The sequence below is a fragment of the Pempheris klunzingeri genome, chromosome 7, assembly GCF_042242105.1.
Source record: "Pempheris klunzingeri isolate RE-2024b chromosome 7, fPemKlu1.hap1, whole genome shotgun sequence".
Classification (NCBI taxonomy): domain Eukaryota; kingdom Metazoa; phylum Chordata; class Actinopteri; order Acropomatiformes; family Pempheridae; genus Pempheris; species Pempheris klunzingeri.
The window spans coordinates 2,196,655-2,223,247 of record NC_092018.1 but is presented as its reverse complement, the minus strand read 5'-3'; the positions used below and the strand labels follow the sequence as shown (position 1 = coordinate 2,223,247).

At 43.0% G+C, this 26,593-nt stretch overlaps 1 protein-coding gene across 1 annotated transcript; it reads left to right on the top strand.

The window, feature by feature from the left end:
• Positions 1-26,593, top strand: eeig1a (estrogen-induced osteoclastogenesis regulator 1a). Its single transcript, XM_070834526.1, has 11 exons — positions 1-143; positions 15,626-15,746; positions 16,517-16,546; positions 17,681-17,797; positions 19,750-19,796; positions 20,697-20,848; positions 23,083-23,187; positions 24,985-25,180; positions 25,317-25,438; positions 25,836-25,905; positions 26,517-26,593. Exons 1-11 carry the CDS (start codon positions 1-3, stop codon positions 26,560-26,562), a joined length of 1,149 nt encoding a protein of 382 aa, XP_070690627.1. The 3' UTR covers positions 26,563-26,593.

The following is a 26,593-nucleotide window of genomic DNA, read 5'->3' as shown; positions in this document are numbered from 1 at the left end:
ATGGCGTTCTTCGTGAAGAAGAAGAAGTTTAAGTTCCAGACCCAGCTGACCCTGGAGGAGCTCACCGCGGTGCCCTTCGTCAACGGAGTCCTCTTCTGCAAGCTGCGGCTGCTGGATGGAGACTTTGTCGCCACTTCTACCAGGTAAAAACACCTCAAAACAGCCGAAAACACCACTTCTTACATGCAAAACTCCTTTAAAAGGCTTTTTAAAAGCGTTTAAACATGATTTGTAAAGACTTTTCCTCCATTAAAGCCACTTTTAAGGCTCTATAATGAGTTAAAAGTGCTTTTTAAAGCAGCTTTCTAGTGATTTTACTGGCTCCTGTGTTGTGGATATGATATTTTACATGTCAGCTGATCTTATTGTGGCTCTCTTGTTGTACTAAACAGTGATTTTTGCAGCCACCTCACAGGATTTCTTGTGTTTTCTGCTGATGGTTTTGGGTTTTTTGTTCCATAAACTGGGCCTATAAAGCACTAAAGCACTAAAGCAGTCCAGGTTTGTGTTGCTCAGGCTGGGAAATGAAAGGCTGCAGTCAGATTTAAACGCAGGGTGTTGCCATGCCGGACGGCCTCTGGACCACCAGACCAAACACAGCAGAACCTCTCAGATGATCCCGTCTCCCCCCAGGACTCGGCTGTGATCTGGTTAAAAGTCACCATGACGACATGGTGAACAAGACAAGACGATAACATCAACATCTTTTTGTTTTTAACCCCCTGAAGGAGACCAGACCTCCTCCTCAGGGTCTCCTCCACTGTTTTAAACTCAACTTTTAAAGCGTCGCCAGGTTGAGACACGAGCTGAAACCCTGTGACACAGCAGCTTCCTACATGTTGGGGACACACACAGGTTAATGTTTCAACCTGCTTCAGCTGATGTCTTTCTTTTATTGGTGTATATACGTGTCCAAAGGGCCTCTGGGTGCTCGCTGCGTCCCACATGAAGTCAGCAGACGTCACAGAAAACGCCTTTTTCTTTCCTCTGGTTTGTTGTTGATGCTCTCGTCTCTTCAAACCTGCAGCACAAAGACCTTTTTCTGTTGCCTTCACTAACTAACTAACCTTAACGTGAAGAAGAGCACGGGGCGTTGTGTCTGTGGGGCCGCTAAGTGTTTTACTGGCAGAGAGTCTCTGGAGGGTGGATGTGCTCTGGGCCTCGTTCGTCTCAGTAAAAGCCACATGTGGAAGATGAGCTTGTGTTTGGTGTCGGCGTCTTAATGAACCCGTTTCTTCTCTCTTCCTTTTGTTTCCGCGCCCCGTTAGCAGCTCGTGTTCGAACAGGTCTGTTAAAGTTCAAACCTCAGAGCCGACTGAGGCGTTCAGGGGAGAGCGTCCTCTTTGTGTGTGATCGACCTCTGTAGCATCATGCACTCTGTGTGTGTGTGTGTGTGTGTGTGTGTGTGTGTGTGTGTGTGTGTGTGTGTGTGTGTGTGGAAGTAAACACAGACAGATCGTGATCATCTTGATCAGGTTTCTGATCTCCTGCCTTTAATCAGCGGGCAGCAAAGAGCGGATCTGGATGTGCGTGTGAGGCAGAAACAATCATTAGATAGATTCTTCTTCTTCTTCTTCTTCTTCTTCTTCTTCTTCTTCTTCTTCTCTGTCTGTTTTTACACACGGATTAAGCTTTAGTCGCAGTTTGGTTACGTTTAGGCACCAAAACGTCCGGGTTAAGTTCAGGAAAAGGTTAAAATAATCAGATACAGATAGAAAAGGCAGCGGACATTTAATCCTAAATATCTTCTCTCAGTGTAAAAAGCTTCTGCCTTCTTCTTCTGCTGGAGTTTTGCAAAGGTTGGAACACGTGTGCAGGTAGAGAAAAGCTGTAAATCTTCAGTTTGAACCAAATGTTTGACACATTTATTTGGTAAATGACTTAAAATGATCAAATGGATTATTAAAAGATTGATTTAGTTGATCAAGTGGTCCTGAAGCAGGAACACAGATTCTGTTTGTTCACTAATCATCAACAATATTTGTAACACAACCTGTCTTAAGTTTATGTGCTCCAGATGTTCACGGTCCCCAGAGGATGAATCCCACTGACTTTTGGTTCAGTTGGAACGCTAACATTGTTGCCTACAGAGCTCCACTGTACAAACACACCACCCTCACAGGGCTGCGAACACGACTGTGGGCTCCTTAGTCCTGTTTAATCTCTTCACGTTGAACTGAAAAACAGGAACACACACACACACACACACACACACACACACACACACACACACACACACCAGCTGTAATGCCAACAAGTCTTGTTCTAACATGCAGAATCACAAGTTTTGGTCGTCACACTGAACTTCACGGTAAAAAAGGGTGAATAACCTCCTTTAACATAATGAGTGTGTGTCAGAGTTTGTTTTGGAGGCTTTTATATATGTCACATGTTTAAAGTTTATTTCTTGTTCCCTTTTGTTGTGTTGTGATGCAAAAGCATTTTGGCTCTTTGGCTCTTTGAGCTCATGATCCGGTGAGATGATCGCATGCCGCCTCCAGAGGAAAAGCTTCATAAAAAATGTTTGTTTGTCAAACTAGAAACTGCAGTTTGCCGAGAAAGAACAAGCCGAGCTCCCTCCCTCTCAGCTCCTGTCCTCAGGTCCTCGGTGTCTCGGGGGTCGCTCTCCTCTCTGGAGGTTATATAACAGCTCAGATTCCTTCCCTCCCATCTCAGTTATCATCTCCGTGGCTGAAAACAAGGCGCTCTCAGAGGAAGAGGCGACGGCGCAGGGAGGCTCCCTCCGCGGCGGACAGAGATTAGCGTTATGTCACAGATCTGACAAACCCGGTCTTTGTACGGGGGCCTGGCCGGGGGCCTCGTCTTGTTGTGGGTCAGGGACCGGCGGGAGGGAGGGGGGGAGAAATTAACAGCGAGCTTACCCAGCGGACCGTGCTGCACCACATGAAAACCTTCATAGAGTCCCTGTTGGCTCGCTGGAAGGATCACACGTGTCCGTATGTCGGGCTGACTGTTGTTTGGCCGTCTGTCATCCTCCTGCGACACGACCGAGCTTCAGCGGCAGCAGAGAAACTCTCTGGAAGACGTATGAAAAAAGTTTTGGCGCTCGCTGTCAGTAGTGCACTTCAGTGTTTCTCTCATTTTATAGATATTCAGGGTCACGACCTCACAGGAGTGCTGAGACTTAATGAATATACATTCTTAGTCACTAAGAATTAACGCTGCTGAGTTAAGAAATGGCTCAGCAGTTCACCCCGAAATTAAAAATACATGTTTGTCGTCTGTTGGTGTGAGTAGCTGAGTTTTGGAGATATCAGCCATAGAGACGTCCGGCTTCTTTCCAGGACAGTGAACTCAACACCGGTGTCTCTTCATGACCTGATAATCAAGATTTGTTACAGAACCTGCTAGTTATCTTTACACTGTGCACAATCACAAGCTCTCAAAGAAGATTTCTCTTCTGCCGTTTGTGGCGTCTTCAGATATTTTCTTTTTAATCCGACCCGCTGCCTGAAGATGCTCACGGAGAAGCAGGTGTGAGCGTCAGGAAACAGTGGATGTCCATGAACTGATCGTCTGAATGATTTCAGGTCTGTTAAAAAGCGTTCAGGCTGTCGAGAGCCCAGCGCTGAAACATCGGCAAAAACAGATCTATGAATTTAAAGGCTTATCAGACAACTGCTAAACTTTAAAACTAAACTAAAACACACTCAGAACATCTGAATACTTCTTATGTTTTGGCATCTAAAGGCACAAACTCACAAAATGAGTCGACCCTGATTCATCCGCTGTCGTCTGGTTTGTGGTGACGTAACCTTTAATGACTGACGTAACCTTTAATGACTGACGTAACCTTTAATGACTGACGTCCCTGCAGACAGAGCGTGTTTGTGTTGTTTTACAGTTTTAGTCACAGTAAGATAAAATGGTGGCGTGTGTTTATCACAGCTGGACGCAGAGAGCAGCCGACAGCACCAGAAGAGTTCCATAAAAAGTGTTGGTGGAAGTTCAGCTTTGTTCTCAGAACATGAATGAACAAGTTCAGGGACACTGAGAAACTGAGAAAACTGCAGAAGTTGCCTGGTTTTTCTTTTTGTGTCAATATTTCTGATCTTTTATGATGTTTTTTTTAAAGTACAAACACTTTCTCTTTTGTGCAATATAAGAAAAATACTTAATTCTACTTATTACTTAAGTAAAAACGTTTCTTCAGTCAGTGGCCAGCTCGCCTTTATGTAACAATCCCAAACATTTATGTCGACCCAGTCTCCATTATTACCAAAATTCACGTCTTCACGTCCTTTAAAACACTTTTGAATGATTTTATTTTGACATTTTAGACATTTAACTGATGTCTTTAATCCTTCTGTTCCTGACACTTCTGCATGAAGCCCAAGTATCGTGTAGACACGACCACCAGACTGACTCTGGGTGTAATGAGACATTTCTTTGATGCTGAAGTTATCGTGTGTGATAAAGAAGCGCCAGGAGTGGAAATAAGAGCCAAGGGAAGAAGAAAAAGAGGAAGAAAAAGGGGGGGGGTTTGTATTTAAAAGTCAAGAAAAAACAGGAATGTCGGAGCAGTCGGAGGCTAAAGACACCCGAGAGGAGGGTGTGATTAAGGACTCAGACGTAGATGTTCAGTTTTTCTCAAAGTATTCAGTTGAAGGCAGAGAAGAAGAAGTAAAGTTGAGCTTTGAGAGGCTGCTGCAAGACAGACTGTGTCCATTTAACCTCAGCAGTGTCGGATTGTAACCACACATGCTCCGACATGTACACACACACAGTGTCCAGAGTCTTACAAGGTCAAATCAGGTGTTCATTTCCAGTTCAGCAGAGCACCAAGTTCACTTTTTTCTATGCTTTTTACTACACCTTTGAGGGGGTTAAGGGGTTTAATCGTCACACCTGCGAAGTTTTGCCATTACTTGCGGGGCTCCCAGTGAAAAAACTGCAGTTTGAACATCAATGATCACCTGTAACAACTCATGACGACCATGTGACTTGACCGGAAGCTTCAGAATAGCTAATAAATGGAGGCTGTGGTTTGATGGTTTCCCATCTATGGTTCATATCAACCTGTTAACTGATGTGAACAGACTAAACTTATCCAGTTAACGCTGCTGTAAAGACGTTTCTAGCCTTTTCTATGAGTTTCAACGGCCAATACAACAAAGATTACATGCCAGGTTGTAAAACACTGGAATTTCCCTTTAAAATGGCTCTGACTACTACATAGAGGTGCTTTATTTGCTAAATTTGGTCTTGAACTCCTTTATTTTTATCTGATATCTGTCCGGTCATGCTGTCAGACCGTTTCCCAGCAGGTTAGTTCAGGATGAAGCTCTTGGGACCCTCAAAAGTCCCATGAACCTTTGGGTGGAGTTGGCAGAGCTTCCTGACTGACTGTCTGACTGACTGTCTGTCCGGCGCCTGCAGCACTTGACTGGTTTGAATTGTTGTAAAGGGCCGCGTTGAAGCTTTTAAGTGGTTCTTCTTCATCTTCTAATTGAATATATATTTATTTTTGCACGAACCAGGAAAGCCACTTCCAGAGAGCAGGGCTTCAGCTCTGTATTCACTCCCACACACAAAGACACGCATGCTGTTCTGGACATATCGTACTGGGTGTTGGCATAGACACACATAGACGTGTGGACATGAGCAGATGATGCAGTTTACGTCACGTTGCTACCAAAAAAAAAGTATGCATTTGTGTTTTGAGGGCGTAATGTGCTGTATATCAGCTGGGATGTGTAGCGGTGAACCAGATCGCCAAGTAGGTTTTCACTTAATCAATTATTAATTCGACAGAAACTGAATCTGCACTGTTTTTATAATTAGTTCATCACTTCAGTTATTCATCAAGTAAAATAACAAAATAAATATCTGGTCACAGCCTCTCAAGTGTGCAGATTTGTTGCTTTTATGTCCGAAAATTAGCTTAATTATCCTGAACCCATTGGATCCACTAAGAATCGTCTGATTAGAAATGGTTTGAGAGGTAAGAGAGATGTTTAGGAGCAAAGATTAAGGGTCCAGTGTAACAGTTGGTTTGGGTGAAGCAGCCAGAAACCCTCCGGGAACCACTTCTGTTTTACCAGGTTGCTAAATGACCGCATCAACCAAATGGGCCCTACCGCGCTTTTGTGCCCCAGAGAGGGTGTAACTTTTTTCACCTGGTGGAAAGCTGGCGAGGTTGGACATGTGGCGTGTCGGAGGAGGAAGAGACGAGCGAAGAGGAAGGAAGGAAGAAGTCCAGAGAGTTTGTGAGGAGAGTTTTAGAAATCGACTGGGACGAGCCGCTTCTCGACAGCTGTTTCCTGTTTTCATCTCACTTTTCCAGCCGTTAGCGTTTTGGTGGGATGTGAGGGGATGTGTGTGTGTGGGTGGAGGCTGTGGGTGGGTGTGGGGGTGTTTTGAACATTGTTCTTCTGGTATCTGGACAGGTAATCAAAAATGGTCTTCCTCCATCGAGGGGAATTCCTGTGGAATTGATTGTTAGAGCTTCTCTCCTTCTTACACTGAGATCGCTGTCAAGAAAACTCACCATTTAGTTGGTTTTGCTTTTTTTTTTTTTATACAACAAACCAAACACAGCGGCAAGTTGCTGCCCCGGCGTGTGAATTCAGACAACATCCTGTCTTTCTGGAAGCCAAAAGATGTGTAAGACAACTGCGTTGGCACAGATAGGGAGGTGAATAATAGTAAAAAGGGTTTAAGATTCGGTGTGTGTGCAGCTCATTTTGAGGGGAAGTTGTGACAGGTTGTTGCTGAATGACGGTGTGATTACATCACCTTTACCTTTACGTTCAGTCCACAGTGTTTCTCTGAGAAAAATATAATGAAACATTTGTTTAGTCTTGTTTATTATCACATTTTTATTTGAAAAAGTCTGTTTTTATGATTAGATATGTTTATTTTTAAACACACAACACGTTACTTTTTAAAAGCTACACAAGAACTACTGTACTTGGCTGTTTTATGTGTCTGAGGCTATTTTGCTAGCCAGTTCCTCCTTTGTGCGACGGTCGTGACTCCGACAGAGGAAGTTCAGTGGAAGTGAATGGTGCAACGCGGCTAATAACCTACGATAGCTTCCTTTATTTTGTCGAGTCTTTGGCTCTCCATCCCCTCAAAGCTCAACACTGGGAGACGTCCCTCATGGCGTCACCGTGCAAAGCTCCTCCAGAGCCAGAAACAACACTGTGTGACCGTTTTCACAGGCTCAGTGTAGAATTAGCGGACTCCCCCTTTAGATAATGTTTACTCAGTTTATTCCATGAAAGTATAAAGGTGAAGGGTCCATATGTTGCTGGTTTTATTGCTGTTTTAACGGCCAATTTAACATCTGGCCAAGTGTTGAAAATAAGCATTCTGGCTAATGCTAGCACCTTTACAGTGAATCAACAGATGCACATGTGACTGTTAGCGTCAGCGGGGATCGACCCCGTGGCCTTCCGGGTACGTGAACGCCCCTGGTCCGTCCTTACGTCACCGGTGTCCCCTCTGCAGGATCTGTCTGCTTCCTCAGCACTCTGCTCTGGGGCTGTTTATCTGAGCCCTCGGTGCGACCCGACCCGGCCCGGCCGCTGTTTGTGTTTCTGCCGCGGCCGGGGCCCCCAGGAGCCACGCGGCCGGGGTGGGAGATAAGGATCCCATGCTGCTGCTGCATTGCTGACATGTTGAGTCATCACATGCTGGGGTCCTGTTGGGGGGGCAGCCCGTGTCGGGGACTTCATGTTTACACGTCAGGCTTTCTGGTGACTTCTAGGGTGCAAACACTTGTCGTCGTCTTCAGTCTGAATCGTTCTGGAGAAGCTTTCTTTGTTGTCGTATTTTCAGCTTCCCCACATAACAAGACTTAAAACCTGAGGTAACATGGACTGAGACACATGCTCGAGCACTGGACGGAGTTTTAATAACCTGTCGTCTTGCCAGATTGCAGATTTTTTGGCAGGAGGGAGAAGGTCAAAACAAATCTGATTCCAGTTCCCGTAACGTTAGCTCAGCATGATAGATTTACTTTAATTATGTTAGGGTTCCCAAGAAGGCTGATTACTAGATGTCAGCATGAATCTACTCACACACGTGAAGCACTGCAGTCCGCAGAACTCTCTAACATTTTACATGGACAAAGAACTGGAGCGGTAATGGAAGAAGTAAATACTCAAACATTCAAGAAAAACGGCCCAAGGCGAGGTTCATGTGAACAAACACAAGTGACCTTTTGCATTTTTTGAATCAGTTTAACCTTTAACCAGGAAAGTGTTGTGGGCAAGATAGGCTGCACCAACAAAGAGTCACACAGCCGAAATCACATTTAGCCAAAATACTCATATAAAGCTTAAAGGTTATTCTGATTGTTTTAAACCTGGACTGTATTTTTACATTTGGTTTGTTGTCTCAGTGCTGCTGTGTTATTCTGTGACTCTGATGTTTTAAAGGGTTAGTTCTAATCTTTTAAACCACCCAAATCACACAAAGTCCTGTGTCCTGTTCTCTAAAATCCCTGTTTTAGTGAATGTAGTCTGGTGTGTGTGCAGAGAGCGATATAACGGCTGTTTGTGGTCACACACTTAGAATAACACTCTGAGCCTGTCAGTGGATCAAACAAGCTCTTTTAGTGGACCTACTGTGATCAGGTGCAGTTTCCGCCAGCTGCTGACAGCTGAGGTGATCTACTGGACCAGTTCCAACACTTTTACTCATTCAGACACTAAAATATGTAAACTAGGGCCCAGGTTTAAAAACAAACTTATCCTTTAAAGAAGGTCTTAAACCTTAAACCTCAAATAAGATAAGACCTTAAAACATTGGCAGCCAGAGGAGAAAGCAGAGCGTTTCTTTGGCAGTGACTGTTTTTTAAGTTTTAAATCTATTTGCTGATGTTTGTTAGTACGTTAAAGTACGTTCATATCTGCGGTGTCCTGGTGGCTTTACCGTAAACCCTCAGTGTCTCTGCACTTCCACAAACTGTAATCCGAAGAAGCACTTCTCTCTTCTTCAGCTCGTATTTGCTTTCTTAACACTTCCTAATTATTCTGGATATAATACGATCACAGGAATAGTTTGTTCCATCTCTCGTTGGCCGACTCTGCCTTTGACTTTTGGCCTCCTTCCTTTAATTTGCGTGTAATTGTTGATGATGTAGGAATTTGAGCCTGTTCTACTTTGTTCTTATCGAACGTCAGTAAATGTAAATGGGTTATGTTACACTTCAGGCTCGGGGAAGAGCCGGTCGGCCTGCAGACTTTAGCTCATCTCTCTGTTGCCTTATGATCTGTGTGTTTGGCTTGGGTTGAGGTTTTGGATGGTTGGATTGATTTTATCATCACCTCAGACTCTTTTTAGTGAATGTTTAACCGTAGTGACGGTGAATTAAATGTACATGTTTGCTCTCATCTTGCCATTGTAGAAGTCCTACATTTTCCTGAGCTGCTGCTGCTCCTCCGTCTTCACGATGACGTGTGTGGGGAAACATCAGGTTCTGCTCTATTTTCAGCTGTCTGAAATTATGTTTGGTTGAGGGTCACTGCAGTTTTCTGTTTGAAATACGCTGATTTGGTTCGCCTGTGCAATTTGATGAAAGCACTGCCTGCGGGACAAATGCAGAAGACGACACGCACAATGACGGTCTTTGTGTTAGTTTTTCTTTGCAGGCGTTGTCCTGTCGGCCCACAGCGCTCTGTGGAGCTGCAGTGAGAGCAGCTCCACTGAGGCCTGCTTCAGCTGAGAGTCTTCTGCTGGGCTGCATTCAACAGCTCATTGGTGAAGTGCTGCTCATATCTAATCTCTTATAGCCGGACGTGTCGAGTGTCTTTCTGGAGCCGTTACACAGTGTTACTCTCTAAATGTCCAAAACATCCAAATTAGGCAAACTAGAACATGCACGAGGCTGCTTGTGTGAGTAATGAACTTCACCGAAGTGTGGCTGCATGAGGTCCGTCTCCACAATCGGAGTATTATCTACAGTACGCCCCCCAGTTTGGAGAAGCAGGCAGGATTACTGGCACATTATCACGTTGGTTCGCGTCCAAGCGAACACATTAAAGCACCAAAGTCACACAATAACACAACTATCTGACAGAGGCAGCGACAGACCAGCACCTCCTGTGCTCTGTGCGGTAAAATTGCTGCTTTTATCAATGGAGTCTGGTGCCTTTTTAAGAGGGCATAGATGGATGGTGCTGTCTACACTCAGCAAACTAGATACGCCCTCGTTTCTGTCTTTGAGACTCGTGGACTAGTCTAAATTTACATTTCTGCTTAACTGACTAAGAAATTAGATCACACTGAAAACTTAGTTAAGAATACTACATTCCTTTTCTGCAAATAGATCCCCCTAAATCCTACAGGCTGCACCTTTAAGGCCAGTGTCTTGTTTCATAAAAGTGTTTTTGTGTCATGCCGTGTGTTCCCAGACAAAATCTAATTTCAGGGCTGATGCACAAGTTTGCTTCATGCCTCTGGGTCTGATTTAGTGTCAGATATCTATCTAGTTCAGGTCAGAACTGAAACTCTGTGTCTCCACGCAGGCCTTTGTCGTTGACACGGATTACAAAACAGCACAGATCTGAGTTTCAGGCAAAGGTCAGAGCTTGGATAATCAGCTGTAGTGTGTTAAAAGCCTCCACTGATGGGTTTCTCTTAAATGTTACAACACAGCCTGCACAAAAACTCATATATTTGAGGATACAGGATAGAACAGAGGAGACACGGAGGTTGCAGGTGAGAGTAAAACCAAACGGAGGAGGGCTGTAAAACTGTCTGGGGCTGAAAGAGAGAGTGCTGGTGCGAGTGTCTCCTCCTCCTCTGAGCTGCTGGCAGAGCGTTGGTGGATTTGAGGAGTGTGAGGTTTCCATGGAGTCTGAACAAAGCCATCTGGACTGAGGAATGTGGTTTGGGAACGCTCCCCGTTACACACTGGAGGACCAATAGCGTAGAGGTCCTGATAAGAGCTGAGAGCGAGTGTGTGTGTGTGTGTGTGGGTGCTTTTGTGTTTCTTCTCTTCTGAGAACTTGTTTTGAGGGATGAGGGGAAAATCCTCAAACAATCCTGAGGGCATTTTCACCCCTCACCACTGTTTCAGAGGGTTATAGTGTAGGACCAGAACTTAGGTTTAGAGTTAAAGAAGATTTCTAACATGATTTGTGGTCTTTGTTTTTATTGTTTTTCATCTCTTTGTTGTGCATCCCAGTGCTTTACTTATATATATGTGCCATGATTTTTAGTTAAGTAAGCCCACATCTTTAAAGGAGAACTTTATAAGAAGGCCCTATTTGTACATATTCTGGTGTTTAAATGACTAGTAGGTAGTAAAAGTGTTGGAACTGGTCCAGTAGATCACCTCAGCCAGCAGCCACCAAACGTGATTCAACAGCCGTTATATCGCTCTCTGCACACACACCAGACTCCATTCACTAAAACAGGGATTTTAGAGAACAGGACACAGGAGTTGCGTCGATCGGTTAGTTTGTTTGTGTTATTAAAAATACCAGAATTACCCACAATTCATGTTGTTTGGATGGATGAACATTAGTGGGCAGTCCAGCTTTTTTTACATTAATGTTTACTAGCTCTGAGTCTTCTTCTTTTCTTTTGGTGGTGCATTGCAGCGTGTCTTGCGTGTCACCATCAGCTGCTGAGGTTGAATAGTGTGACGTCACCTTCATAAACAAAATAAACAAAATGGGGGGAAAGTCATAGAAAAACACCTCCACATCACTACTAGAGGTCTAAAACTCTGCAGGGAAAGAAAAAAGTCTGTTTATTGATTATTTATCATTGACGTTCAGGTCAAAAGGAGCTGGATTGCAATTAATACCTGTTTATGATATATTATAATATATTAGCTATTTTTTTTCTACTATTCGATGAGTCATTTAGTCCAAAAAAAAGTGGTTAAAGACATGAAAGAGAGTGACGGACGTGAAGTGGTTGAAATCACACAGGACATTGTGGAGAGATGGTGGATAAAAGTGAATAACATGATGGGGGAGGGGGAGTGTGAGGAGCAGCTGCTGCTAGTCTGCACTATAGATGGGGTGTGTGTGTACGAACGAGTGTGTGTGTGTGTGTGTCATTTGCACCTTCTGTCTTTCGCGACAACTCAAACAGCCTCATGTACACTGACTCAAATTAATCAAAACGACTAAAACCGAAGTTCTTGAAGTAAAAATCAGGAAAATAAAGCTGAGACTTTAACAGGATGATTAACTGATCATTCAATCGATTAATCAACCAATTGTGTCAGCGGTCTTTTTCCCCATTCTCCTGATAAAAGGATTTTATGATGTCTCGATCAGTTGATTGATCTCATTAGTCAAGCAACCATTATGTTCAACAACACCCCGTCCAGATTACCATTAAATTCACTGTGTATATTCATGTTTCCCAGAGGATGCATCCTAATGTTTAGTGGTAAGTGCTTGTTTGATCCACTGACAGGCTCAGAGTGTTATTCTAAGTGTGTGACAGCATCATGGAAAGGATCCCTACAGAGAGAGACCTGGAAGATCCTTTTGGTTTAACCACAAACAGCCGTTATATCGCTCTCTGCACACACACCAGACTACATTCATAAAAACAGGGATTTTAGAGAACAGGACACAGCAGCTGCTGGTCTGCTGCTGCCTTGATTGGTTAGTTTGTTTGTGTTATTGTGAGGCTTTGGTGTTTTAAAGGGTTAGTTTGGATCAAACACACTATTTGTTTAACACATAAACAAACTAATCAGTTGAGGGAGCAGTACACTAGACATTCATCTGTTGTGCGAGATAAAATCCCTGTTTTAGTGAATGTAGTCTGGTGTGTGTGCAGAGAGCGATATAACGGCTGTTTGTGGTTAAACCAAAAGGATCTTCCAGGTCTCTCTCTGTAGGGATCCTTTCCATGATGCTGTCACACACTTAGAATAACACTCTGAGCCTGTCAGTGGATCAAACAAGCACTTTTAGTGGACCTACTTTGCTCTGGCACATTTGCCCTGGAGGATTACATTACAGCCATTACAGCCTGTTCTCAGCTGCTGGTAGCTACTGGACCAATTCTGAAAGCTTTTGTACCTGCCAGTGATTTTAAAGCCAAAATATGTGAAAAGAAATAGGGCCCAGGTATAAAAATACTGGAGTTATTCATTAAGTTATCATAATTTAAGTCTCATGACAGACTTGGAACTTAAGCGGTTAAAGTGCATCAAGGCTGAATTTGTACTCGGCTTGATAGAAACAGCTCATTAGTGTGCTAGCGTTTCTCTCTCTCGCCTTTGATTTTAAAATGCAGTCACGCCTCACCATGAAGCACTGCGCCTGTGATTTATATGTGGTGGAATTAACGAGGCGTCACGCAGTTTAAGTGACTCCAGAAACATTCGGCCGTTCAGCTGATCTACTTCCCCCTTCAGCACGCTGCCACACAGACTCCAATGAACGGTCCCCAAAGTGAGCAGTTTGACATTTAAGAGACTTTTTTTTTGGTTTAACTGGTGATTGACAGAACATTTACACAAATTACGGTGCAGTTTAACAGGATGGTGTTTAACTGAAATGTTTCGCTGACAAAATTATGGTCACAGAGATTCTCATAACTTGGCAATAATGAAAACCTGCATAATTGGTATGTAGCATTTTAAAGTACAACTTAAAATGTCCTGACTTTGTTTTTTTTCTGGCCGTCTCCCTTGTTTTAGCACCAGAGACGTTCATTATATACTACAAATAACACAGTAGAATTTTTTTTTTTAGCCACGCTAGCGGTGCGGCTGTGTGGATGGCAGGGTCCGCCACTTTGTGTGTCATTTAATTGAACTTGGTACAGATATAAATGGTTCCCACGGGATGAACTCTAATGATTTTAGCCATCTTGTGACTTTTTCCTCTCACTTTTGATGTGATGTTGCCTCAAGAGCAGCTGGATGCATTTCCATGAACTGTTGCTCCACACATTCGGTGCAGTGTGTTATTTTTCTTTTTTTATTGTTAAAAACTACCTGCCATAGATGCTGTATAGAGCATTTTAAAATCTGGATAAAGGCCAATAGTTCACCACCCTTATAGCCTGAAAAAATGCTATGATATTAATAATAATCAATGTATCTCAGTTGTTCTTAACAGTTTCTTCTATATTGTACCCTTTCTGAGCATTGGGAAAAAGTCAACGAGTCTTCACCACAAAGTAATATCTACTAACTTTAATCCAGCCTCTGACAGTACTGTGCTTTAAGGGATATTACATATTTTAATCTTTAGAAGTGGTCCAGTCACGAACAGGTTACAATGGCTGCAGTCTAATCTTTTACATAATAACACAAACTAACTGGTGGTTTTAATATTTGGCTTTGCATGTTTAAGACATTAATGGAAAACAAGAGTAGGGCTGAAACTAAAGATTAGTTTTGTCATCGATAATTATGTCCTGATTGATTATTTGGTTGCAATTCTGTACAACTCGATCTTTAAATTGTCCGTTTAGCTCAGTCAACTGTGCACAACTAACCATCTCAGAATACAAAGAAGAAAACAAGAAATCAACAACTGTTTTGTAATTCAAGTAACCATTTGATTTACTTTTCAAGCAGAAATGCTGAACAAAAAAGTGGTTTCAGCTCCTTAAACGTGATGATTTGCTTCTTTTCTCTGTTGAAATCATTGCAAATTGAACGTCTTTGAGTTTTTGGACTCGTTGATGGAACAAAACTGAAATTACTTATTGCTTATCCAGATAGTTAAAGTTTATTTCCTTTGTTTTATTGTTATTTCTATCTTTTGTCTATCCACTAATTACAACAGAACTCTTTTTTTTTTAATCACATACCACCCAGATCTAGATTGTTCTGCCTCTTACTGTGTGTTTCTAGGACATTTCCTTGGAGTCTGTTGAACTGTTTGCCACATCAGCTTTTGTTTTCAGAAGCAAACAGAGCCGGCCTCTTTGTACGCCTGCTGCTGCTGCTGCTGCTGCTGCTGCGTTCCCACACGTTAAGCAGGATGTATGGATACTTAGAGGTTTTCCACAAACAGTGTGCAGCGATCATCAGGCTTCTGTGAAAACACTGTTTCCTTGACAGGCTTGTCTCGTCAGTAAAGCAGGAGGGAAAACTCCTGAGAGACAAACCAGTTTACACGTCCTGCGAAATCTTAAAAAGGATCAGCGGAGTTAAGCCAAAGCTAAAACCGTCCGAAGCCACGGGAATCAGCTCTGGAGTTCAGATAGTTTTGGAAAAACTTGCTCGCAACATGTTTTCTCAGTGTTGCTGTGATAAATCTGAACCTCGGTGGACTCGCTGGTCATGAGGCTGGGGATGACACAGCTGGAAAAAATGTGCTGCTCTTGAGTCAAAGAATATAGAGAATGTGAAGTGTGGAGAACTTTTGGGCTTGACTGGAAGAGTTCTTGTTTCGTCCTCGTCCGTGTATAAACACACACTTGGGGTTACTGCCACTTTACGTTGTTTTTCAGTGTTACTGTCAGTTTTATTGCCTCAGCGAGCAGCCACGTGAATTATGTTCTCATTTACCAGAGTCTGCTTCTGAAGAGGTGAGGAGGAAGCAGAAGGCATTTAGAAGAGAATATTTCACTGGAGGCGCAAGAATGCTGAATACCAAACTGTTGAACACAGATTTATTAGATTCATGTGTTCCTGTTTTTTTCCATCTTCTTACAGAGAGGAGGTTCAGGAGAACTGTGTTCGCTGGAGGAAGAGGTTTACCTTTGTGTCTAAAATGAGCGCCAACCCCCACACCGGAGTCCTGGATCCATCCGTCTGCAGGGTGTCAGTCAGGAAGGTACGACTCTCAAAGTGCCCCCCCCTCGGGTCTGGAGGTAAACCAGATGATTACAGAGCCTTTAAAAGTTCAGGATTTGAACCAGAGGAACAGAAAACTGCACCTCTGTTGAGTCAGAACATGCAGTTATACCTTTGTACATTAGCTGCTTTACACACAGTTTTATGCATTCACAAGGTGTGTGTCTTGGCTTAATTTGCCAGAAAAGTGATGCGTTTTAGGGCGTCTAGATTTGAATATAACCACTGTGTTAAGTCGTTATGTTTAACCTTGTAATAAGGCACATTTATACCTGCTTTTGCATTTAAATATAATTCTTTAAATTAAATTTTAAACAACAGCTGCACAGTATATCTTAGTCATCTGTAACGTTACCACTTTCATCCTGGATGTATGTTATTGTGAAGGCTTTTGTATAAACACATATTCCTCCAGGTAATGTATTGATTTAAGTATAATTTTGGTATTGGGATGAAAAGCCTGGTATCATATCGTCTCTGGTGAAGTTATAAACGACACCTGTCGTCAACAGAACTGCATCTACTACCAAACTCGATTAACCAGAGATGATGGTGCAGACTGTCCCAAAAGTGTATCCAGGATATTTCAGCCCAGACTTGATGCTAAATGTGAAGGCCGCCTCGGTGCCATGTTCCCAGGAACTCAGCCTGTAATTTCAACTCCCCCTGTAATTGGAGGCCTCTGTAATATAAAGTTGGATCAGTTGGATCCTTTCTGAGTTCATGTCTGTCTTCCTGTTTTTCCCGCAGGAACTAAAAGGAGGAAAAGCATATTCGAAGGTAAGAGCTTGTGTCTCCGTCTCGGCCGTCTCGCCCCCTCAGGTTCATAAACACATGAAAACAGTGACACATGAGCTGGTGTCAGTGTCTCTAAACCTTAATGCCACATCATGTAAATATTAGCATTTCCCACACTTTGACGAGCACGCCGCTAGCAGGGCGGGACTATAAACTAAAACCGTGTCGCCCCGTATTCTCACGTTTGCCCGGAATCTGCAGAACATCCTGCCAACGCCTCTCTACGGTAACTGTGGGAGCTCCTGGCAAATGAGTCATGTGCCGTGAATGAAATTACAAGGTTGATCCCCTGGTGAAGGAAAGCTTTTGTTGATCTGTGGACGTTGTTGCCTGACGGGAGCCGCTTCCTCCGTTGTTGCCCGCTCTCCATTTAGATTTCCTCTGGCTAAATATACCCCCGCTTCCCTCCTTAGAAGTCGGCTTCCTTAAATACGCACCTATGAAAACAGAAGCTCCCAAAGAAAGGGAAACCTGCAGAATGAAGAATGGGAACCTTTAGCTTGAGAGAGCGGCACAGTTCATTTACAATAACATGATGAATGCAGTTCAGACAAAGGTGGTTTCCACATGGCGAGATGCTCTGAGCGCTGTTTTTTCCCAGATAAAGGTCATGTAGGCTGAGTTCTTATCTTATCTACTTTAATCTAGGTCTCTGTGGACGTAAGTGTAGGTCAGGGACTTTCTTACATGTACAGCAAGTACACAGTGTAGGCTCTCTGTTTTACTGTTGTACCCATCCTGCTCCCTCTGTTCCTTTGTCATCATTGTCTCTCCTGTATTTTCTAACGAGGTGTTGAAGCCTTTGGTTGTGTTTTTGCAGGATAAATCAATGAACCAAAACATGCTGATTTATGCAAAAAGATGTGAACCCACAAACTGTGGGTCACGTCACACCTGAGGACTTTAGTCTTTCTCTGGCCTCCCCTCCATGTTTTAATTAACAGACTTTAACTAATTAAATCACCACGTGAAATGTACCTGCGAAAGCTTTTTATCTGACTAAAGCTGTTTAGACTTTTTTTGCTCCCTGTCATACGTTAAAACTTCAGAAACTTGTGACGTGAACGACGTTGATCCAGACTTAAACCTGGTCTCCCCTCCTCCTTCACCCCTCAGCTGGGCTTCACAGACCTCAACATGGCGGAGTTTGCGGGTTCTGGCTCCACTGTGCGCTGCTGCCTGCTGGAGGGGTACGACACCAAGAACACACGGCAGGACAACTCCATACTGAAGGCAAGGAGAGCGCCGTTCAGTGACGTTTTCTAAAATCTGTCTTTGTTTGAAGCATCTAAAGCCACAACACCGGAGGGTTTAGGAGAAATCCATTTGGAGCTGTGTTAAAATCTGTGCCCTCGCAGTACGAACAACAATTTGTGAAGTTGTGTAAATGTTTTAGGTCCCGATGCCTGAGGCGAGCTTGATAATTAACTGTGAGACTTTGACCTTTGACCCTCGACCTTTTCATTGATCGTTTCCACACCACAAACTTACTCAGAGGCGGTCAGAGCGGAAAGTCGGGGATCAGTGGCCCCTTTTGTCCTGTAAAACTGGTGAAGGACTTCAAAAAGGTCAAAATGAAAATGTATTTTAGAACTGTAGTTCCATCCAGAGCTGACAGAGGAACTGATTAATCAATTTGTCAATTTACAGATAATTGTTTGTATATAGTTTGTTCCTCTGTAAAATACTTCGTAAAGCAACAGTAAACTGAAATTTTGCTGATTTTGGACTGTTGGACAAAGCCCGCATTGGGCTTTAGGATATTATGATGAGCATTTTATTGACCAAAGTAAGAAAATAATCAGCAGATAAATGAAAAGTGATGATAATCATTTGTTTCAGAAGGGGTTGAACAACAATGTGGCGACAGTTCTTGGATGTCCTGGAGCAGCCGGAGCTCTGAAATGCTTCAGCAGCTGCATTGAACATGGTTTAGTTAGTTAGTTCTTTTAAACTTAATAAAAGAACGGAGCAGAAGCGAATGATTGTTTTCATTATTGAGCTTCTGCAGGTTAGTTTCTTGATTGATTGTTTCATTTATATGATGTTGGAAAATGTCAGAAAACCCAAATAATGTCCTGTTTTGTCTGACCAAACCACAAAGACACTGAATTTACTGCACATGTGTATCCCGGTTATGAGGCTCATTCTGGTTTTGATCACATTCTGGATGTGGCGTTTACACGGAGCACAAAGAAATCTGGTTTTTCACGTCCCTGTATACATGACTAATGCTAGTAGTCACTGATTACTGCGTGCTAATTACACAAGCACCGCTGTTGTTTACAACATAAACCGTCAATTTTGAAATCCTGCGTGTTGGGAAATCAGCGTCCTGTAACCTGCAAGGCTGCAGACTTGACCTCTTTCACTGCCAAAAGACAAACCTCAGTTTACTGAGAAGACTACTTTTAATCACTTCATCACAGTAAAGTAACTTTGATGACCGTTTGTTCCAGTAGAAGTTTTAAACTGGGCAATAAAGCAGAAAAGTATTAAAAGCTTTAACGCAGGCAGTGTAAACCTCACTGGATAAAGGGCAGTTTAATGTCTCTGTGGGTGAAGGTGCTTCTGGTTTCCTTACTGGGGATTTTGAGGAACTCTGCAGCGCCACCAAGAGGTCATCGGCACAAACTGCTCCGCAACACAAAGAGCCGAGACGGTCATGAGGAGTTTACTCATCCCGTTTCTCCTCATAAGTCAGTGAGCTTCCTGGGAATTAAACCGTTAAGGGGACACATGCTCTTTGTTGTCACTCAGGTTCAAAGAAAACCAAACATTTCTGACATTTTTTGTCATTTCAACTTCTGCGTTTGGTTTTGCTGCTTTATATTTTTGAACCCTTTTTTCCATTAACTGAGACGAGCTGATAAAACAACGATCAGGGTTCGATTGTGATTGTGACAAACACAGTATGCTGATTAACTGCTGTACAGGAACACAGTCAGTCGCTCAGGAAAGGGAAAGTACAGCTCCTCAAAGGATAAAGGCAGCAATTTCACAATCATGGAAAAATATTAAATTTTTTTATGTTAGATTAGAGAAAAGTGTTGATTTTAGAGCCCTTTTTGCTGCCTTTGGATGTGCGGATTAATAAGCGATAATGATTATAGTAAAAATATATATATACAAAGTATAATAATGATTAATAATAAGTGACATTTCTTTTTACTTTCTCTCTAAAGGTGATCATCGGGATGACCCTCCTGTCTGGAGATCCATGTTTTAAAACGTGAGTGATTAACCACACGTTACACAGAAGAGCCTGTTGGTTTTAAATAATACAAACCACTTTATTTTAGGATGAAGGAGCTGAAAAGTAGTTTATTGAATTGATTTTATTGTTTGGAGTGGATGTGCAGCACTGAACTTCACACTTTTAAGTTTTTCCACCTTTGCCTCTGTCGTTTAGTTAAAAATACTGAATGTTTAGACTCAACATTTCTTAATCTCGACCAAACCATACATTTCCAACTTGAAAAAGTGCCGATGTCGTCTACAGCTGTAGAAACTGAGTCAAAGAACTATAAATATATCGTTATATTGACGTCTTTGTTTGGTCCTTAGCGATGTTCTCTGTGACGATCACCAGGACTCATCAAACTGACTCCTACTAAAGTACGAGACTAAAATGTGAATTTCTTGTAACAGAGTGCTGGATTCTGCCGACACAGCTGGACCGCTGCTTATGAAACGTTATTGCTCATCAATTTGGACACCGACATTGTTATCTTTATAGTTATCATGTAGGTGTCTGTCTCGGTGTGGACGGCTCTTAAATCTGTAAAACTCACTCGTGATTACAATCTGAACTCGTTCCAGTTTGGAAAACAACTTACCAGAAGTGAAGCATTGAATCTCAGTGTCACAGTATTATTAAAATGTTACTGACGCTGCTAATGTGTGAACAAATGAACAAACACACTCAACTCAATGATGTATTTGTGGGTGACTCTGTATTTCTTACATACATTTTTAACCCTTAACCCGGATTGTTAAACTCTGTTAAATAATATTGGTGTCAGTAAAATGACTCTTATCTGAACCTGCCAAGCTAAGCAGAACTGCAGCTATGTGCTCATTTAATCTGTTCCAGACTGATAACTTGTGTGTTTTTTTTTTTTTCCTGCAGGCCTCCCAGCACAGCAAAGTCCATCTCCATCCCAGGACGAGAACACACCCTGCAGCTGGACTGTAAGGGGGAGGGAACAGCCGAGCCCGGGCCGGCCGGAGGGGTCTCTCTGGGCCGAGCCGCCAAGCCTCGACCCTCCATCATCAACTCAGGTACAACTCGTGTCTGGGGAGAAAGATCTGGATTTTAGATGGCACAGCTGTGGTGTGAGTGAGAGCAGCGACACAAAGGGTTATATCAGTCTGACCAGGTTTTCACACAGAGCGAACCAATTACAGCGCTCCGCTGATGATGTATTTGTGATAACTTTATTTAATATTAAACAAATACATTACAAGAACACAGGTGTCGGACAAAAACAGCTCCTCGTCTCTTCCTTCTCCTTCTTCGTTCTTCTCTTTCTTCTAGAATAACTAGCGGTGCCTGAAAGGTCCCAGGAATTTACCATGAACTGAGTGTGAAAGAGAGTTCACAGACAGAACAACATCTATAAGATGGACAGATTGTTAGCGGGGAGGACAAGAAAAACAGAACACATCTGTTATATCTGAAAAAAGGAGGCATGAATCCTGTGAATATTCACAGGAGGCATGAATTGTCTTTGCATTACAAACATTTTGGACAAAAAGCACAAAATAAGATATTTTACTTCATGTGTCACGCTCCTCCCTATGAAAGCCGAAGAGCAGCTGTGTAAGTAATGTAATATTGTGTTTCTGGGAACTGAGTGTTGGGATGTTTGCTGTATCTTTTTTAGCTCAACCTGAATATAAAAGATGATGAGGGAGAGATTGAAGAGGATTTGGATTTTATGAGCAGAATTATCATTGAATCCCAGCCCTGTTTCCAGTTAGAGGCTGTCCTTAGTGTTTGTAAACCTGGGCCCTATTTTTATTTTTTGGCATTAAATGTTTTGAAATTAGTCCAGTAGGTCGTCTCAGCCAGCAGCTGCTAAATGGGCTGCAATGACTGATGAATGTTCCCTCAAAGGATTACATTGCAAAGTAGGTCCACTAAAAGAGCTTATTTGATCCACTGACAGGCTCAGAGTGTTATTCTAAGTGTGTGACAGCATCATGGAAAGGATCCCTACAGAGAGAGACCTGGAAGATCCTTTTGGTTTAACCACAAACAGCCGTTATATCGCTCTCTGCACACACACCAGACTCCATTCACAAAAACAGGGATTTTAGCTGAAAGAGCATGGGAGTCATGCCTTGATCTGCTAGTTTGTTTGTGTTATTGTGTGTTACACAAATACTGTATTTGACCTGAACTAACCTTTAAAACACCCAAATTCACTCAATAACACGAGCAAACTAACCAATGGAGGCAGTAAGCAGACCAGCAACTGCCAAATATAATTAGTGCTTTTGTCAATGGAGTCTGGTGGCTTTCAAGAGAACGGCTTTTTCTGGTTAAACAAAAAGTAGATAGCCTCAGACTCAGGCTCTAGTTGTTATTCTAAGTGTGTGACAGCATTATGGAAAGGATCCCTACAGAGAGAGACCTGGAAGATCCTTTAGATTTAACCACAAACAGCCGTTATATCGCTCTCTGCACACACACCAGACTACATTCACTAAAACAGGGATTTTGGCTTTGAAGAGAGCAATGCAACAGTTGTTTCTGGTTAAAAAAAATACCAAAGTTACACTTATGTTTGAAGTCCAAAGGCATCTGAGACAGAATGTTTGATCTATTCTCAGTCTAAACTCTAAATGTTTCAATCTAATATATTAAATACTAACTTAAAAACCTGCCCTACTTTACCCCCAAAGATTTTAAAATCAGCTTACCTGTTTGTAGAACTGATGTAAAAGGCAATTAAGACGACAATAAGTATAAAGCACCTGAGAAAGTGGTCTTGAGACTGGACTCCAGTCCGCCCGGCCTGCCTCGACCCACGTTTTTCATTCTGAGCCAAAACTTCCTGGAAAAAGTTCTAAAAAATCATCTTTTAGAGGAGATTTTCCTCACATGGAAAACCAGCTGGCAGTATTTTGGACTTTTTTCTTCCACTTTGAGTTGAAATGGAAAATTGAAACACGTGAATCATGAAAGGCCAAGCTTGTTGAATCCGTCCTAAACATCTTTTCCACATGAGAAAAAGTGTCATGAGTCACGATTGTCCAAAAGTATTCAAAGTTTTATTACAAACAAGCATTGATTTATAAAAGCAGTTACTTTTAACCAGTTGGATGGAGTGAAAACTTGCCAGTTCTTTGACTTTAGAGGAACACGCAGTTGTAAATTACAGCTCTTGCAGGTCAGAAATGGCCGCCGGCTCTAGATGTGAACGTACATAAAGACTCCCAGAAGAATTCTGACCAAAAATACATAAATAATGTGGATGTGGTAACTGTGTTGTTATTGTCTTCTTCAGGTCTCCTTGATGAATCAGAAGTGAACCAGTCTGGTTTTGCTGAAGTCTTCCAGTCTGGTCACTCCCGTAACTCCAGCTACGCCAGCCAGCACAGCAAAATCTCAGGTACAACATTCACCGACGACCGTTTCATCAAAGCTTCCTGCTGACGTCTTTTTATATTCCAGAAAAGTTTCTAAATGGGGATTTAGTCGCTTCATTTTATCTTCTGTAATTTCCCTATAATTTTTTTGGAGTGATTTTAAGTTGGTTATTTGTGTTAAATTGTGTTTTAGGTGAATTTCCTTAGAAGAACTGCCAAATTCCAATAATAAATATTAATTTTGTTTTTGGACACTGTATTGGAAACTTAATTTATTCTTTATTTTATACATTATTCTGTTTTGTTGACTTGTATTGTTGCCCATAAAGCCCTACACTGATGAAAAGACTCTTTCTCCCCTCCAGGAAACTTTATAGAGCCTGATATGGAAACTGTGGAACCCATTAAATTAATCTGTGTTCCCCTGTGACCCTCTGAGCTGAGACGTCAGGGGCAAAGAGTCATGGTAGCCTCTCCTAATGCTGTGATAAGATAAGATAAGATATTCCTTTATTAGTCCCACCATGGGGAAAATATGTCAGTGTGTCACAGCAGACATGAGTAGAAGAAACTGCACTAAGAGCAAACAAAGCTCCACAATGGACGTTACTTCCAGTTTTAAATAGCAAGGAGACATAATTTAGTATTATTCACATTCTTGGCGAAGAGTTCTGCTTAAATTTATGTGAAAAGGCTTCTTGCAACAAAGCCCCTCTAACTTTTGATTAATGCCTGAGCCCGGTGTTAACATCACATATCACCGCTTCATTCCATCCCCGTGTGCACTGCAGTACATAGAAGCTAACGTTAGCTAGCATAGCGTCAGAGTGTGAGCACAGCATGAGCAGACTGGCCCCAGGTCAGTGGTGTTGACGCCGACGGCATTTTGTGAAGCAGACTGTCGTCTGTTTCATGGAAAAGATGCGCTGCCTTTTAACAAATGCTGGTGACCTCTGGTACCTCCTAATGTCTCTGATGACCTCTGGTACCTCCTAATGTCTCTGATGACCTCTGGTACCTCCTAATGTCTCCTCTGATGACCTCTGGTACCTCCTAATGTCTCTGATGACCTCTGGTATCTCCTAATGTCTCCTCTGATGACCTCTGGTATCTCCTAATGTCTCCTCTGATGACCTCTGGTACCTCCTAATGTCTCCTCTGATGACCTCTGGTATCTCCTAATGTCTCCTCTGACCTCTGGTATCTCCTAATGTCTCCTCTGACCTCTGGTATCTCCTAATGTCTCCTCTGATGACCTCTGGTACCTCCTAATGTCTCTGATGACCTCTGGTACCTCCTAATGTCTCCTCTGATGACCTCTGGTACCTCCTAATGTCTCTGATGACCTCTGGTACCTCCTAATGTCTCTGATGACCTCTGGTACCTCCTAATGTCTCCTCTGATGACCTCTGGTACCTCCTAATGTCTCTGATGACCTCTGGTATCTCCTAATGTCTCCTCTGATGACCTCTGGTATCTCCTAATGTCTCCTCTGATGACCTCTGGTATCTCCTAATGTCTCCTTCTCCTAATGTCTCCTCTGATGACCTCTGGTACCTCCTAATGTCTCCTTCTCCTAATGTCTCTGATGACCTCTGGTACCTCCTAATGTCTCTGATGACCTCTGGTATCTCCTAATGTCTCCTCTGATGACCTCTGGTACCTCCTAATGTCTCTGATGACCTCTGGTACCTCCTAATGTCTCCTCTGATGACCTCTGGTACCTCCTAATGTCTCCTCTGATGACCTCTGGTACCTCCTAATGTCTCCTCTGATGACCTCTGGTACCTCCTAATGTCTCCTCTGATGCCGTCCTGCAGGCTACAGCACCGAGCACTCCTGCTCCTCCAGCCTGTCAGACCTCACGCACCGCAGGAACACCTCCACAGGAAGCAGCGCCTCCGGGGGTTTGTGCTTCGCCGCTGACACACCTACTGAGGGCGACAAGGACGCCGGACGTCCTGAAAGACCCCCTCGACCCCCGCGGCCTGTCTTACCCCCTAACAGGCCCCCCAGGTACACAGGATCAGTAGGATTTACACTCATCCTGCTTCAGATTTGCATAAAAACACAACAAATGTAGAACATGTACAGGTCAGTCCTCTTCTAACTATGGTTTTCTTCTTGTCTTCTTCTGTTCATTGTATTTCAGGAGGAAGCAGGACTCGGTGGAGAGTCACCCCTCCTGGGTGAACGACACTCGCATGGACGCTGACGACATCGTGGAGAAAATCGTCCAAAGCCAGAACTTTGCAGATATCAACAACACTGAAGGTAAAGCTGGAGTGCAGATCGCTGCAGAAATCGCTGTGTTAGGTGGAGGCGGCCCCCCAGTGGAGCTTTCCTGTAGAAGATTATGTTGGTAGGAGTGGTTTCTGGGAAATGTAGTCTTAACAGAGAGAAATACCAGCAGTGAGGATGTCATTGGTGTGAGATGGAGCCATCCCTCTCCGGCGTGGTCTCATTTGTTTACAGTGTGAAGCCTTTACAGCTAATTTGACTGAATATTATTGACGAAGACGCCGTCTGTAACTCCTGCACCATCTTTGGACTCGGCTCTCCTTCACTTTCTCCAGCTCTGTGTTTCGTCACATTTTATTGTCTGCGTGTTGATGCCTTCTGGCTTTCGTCAGCAGCCGCTAACTTGCGTTTCCGTGTTTGTGGCTTTCAGACAGCAACCTGCGTCTGTTCGTCAGCAGAGATGGAACCACTGCGCTCAGCGGCATCAGGCTTGGAAACAGGTGAGAAGCTCGACTGTGTCTCTGTCACTTCCTCCTCCACAGTCTGTGTGTCGCGCTCTCTTCCTCTTTCACTTAAGTTTCTGCAGATTGGAGTTTAAGTTGCAGGAACATTTCTGCTCTGAGTTCAGAAAGAATCCCAGTTTGTGACACAAAGACAGTTTCTGCTAATATAGGGTTATATTTTTGAAAAGAAGACTCACTGAATATTCTTATATTTAATCAAATGAACCAGATTATTTCCAACATTTTGTTTTAGAAGCTAGAATATGTTCCTAGTTTATTTTTATTTAACATACACAGGCGAGGTGATAAAAACCAAAGTATCCTTATGAGGCTACTTTTATGTCTTTATCGTGCAATTAAACAGAACAGGAACTTAAAACTTTCCACACTGCAATCAAAAAAGGTTTTATTGCAAGTAAAATACATTTCTGATTAAAAAAAGTGAATGTAAATCCAAAAGATTAGATTTGTTTTGCCGACTGTAGAGATGTTTCCCGCCCACCAGATTCAGCTCAGCAACGACCAAAACATTTGACGCAGGTTCGATGCTTGAAACTTGAAACGAACTGACTCGCTCACACACACTCTGACTCGCCGTGTGTCTGCAGGGTGTCTGCAGGCGGGTACGAGCCTGTGGTGATAGAGAGCCATTAAACCGAGACCGGCGGGACACGCCGACCTGCGG

Bases quoted from the DNA above. Each gene is read 5' to 3' on its own strand.
- eeig1a (XM_070834526.1), top strand. From the start codon at position 1: ATGGCGTTCTTCGTGAAGAAGAAGAAGTTTAAGTTCCAGACCCAGCTG. The intron at 144-15,625 runs GTAAAAACACCT...ATCTTCTTACAG, and splicing joins TTTGTCGCCACTTCTACCAG to AGAGGAGGTTCAGGAGAACT. The intron at 15,747-16,516 runs GTACGACTCTCA...TTTTTCCCGCAG, and splicing joins GCAGGGTGTCAGTCAGGAAG to GAACTAAAAGGAGGAAAAGC.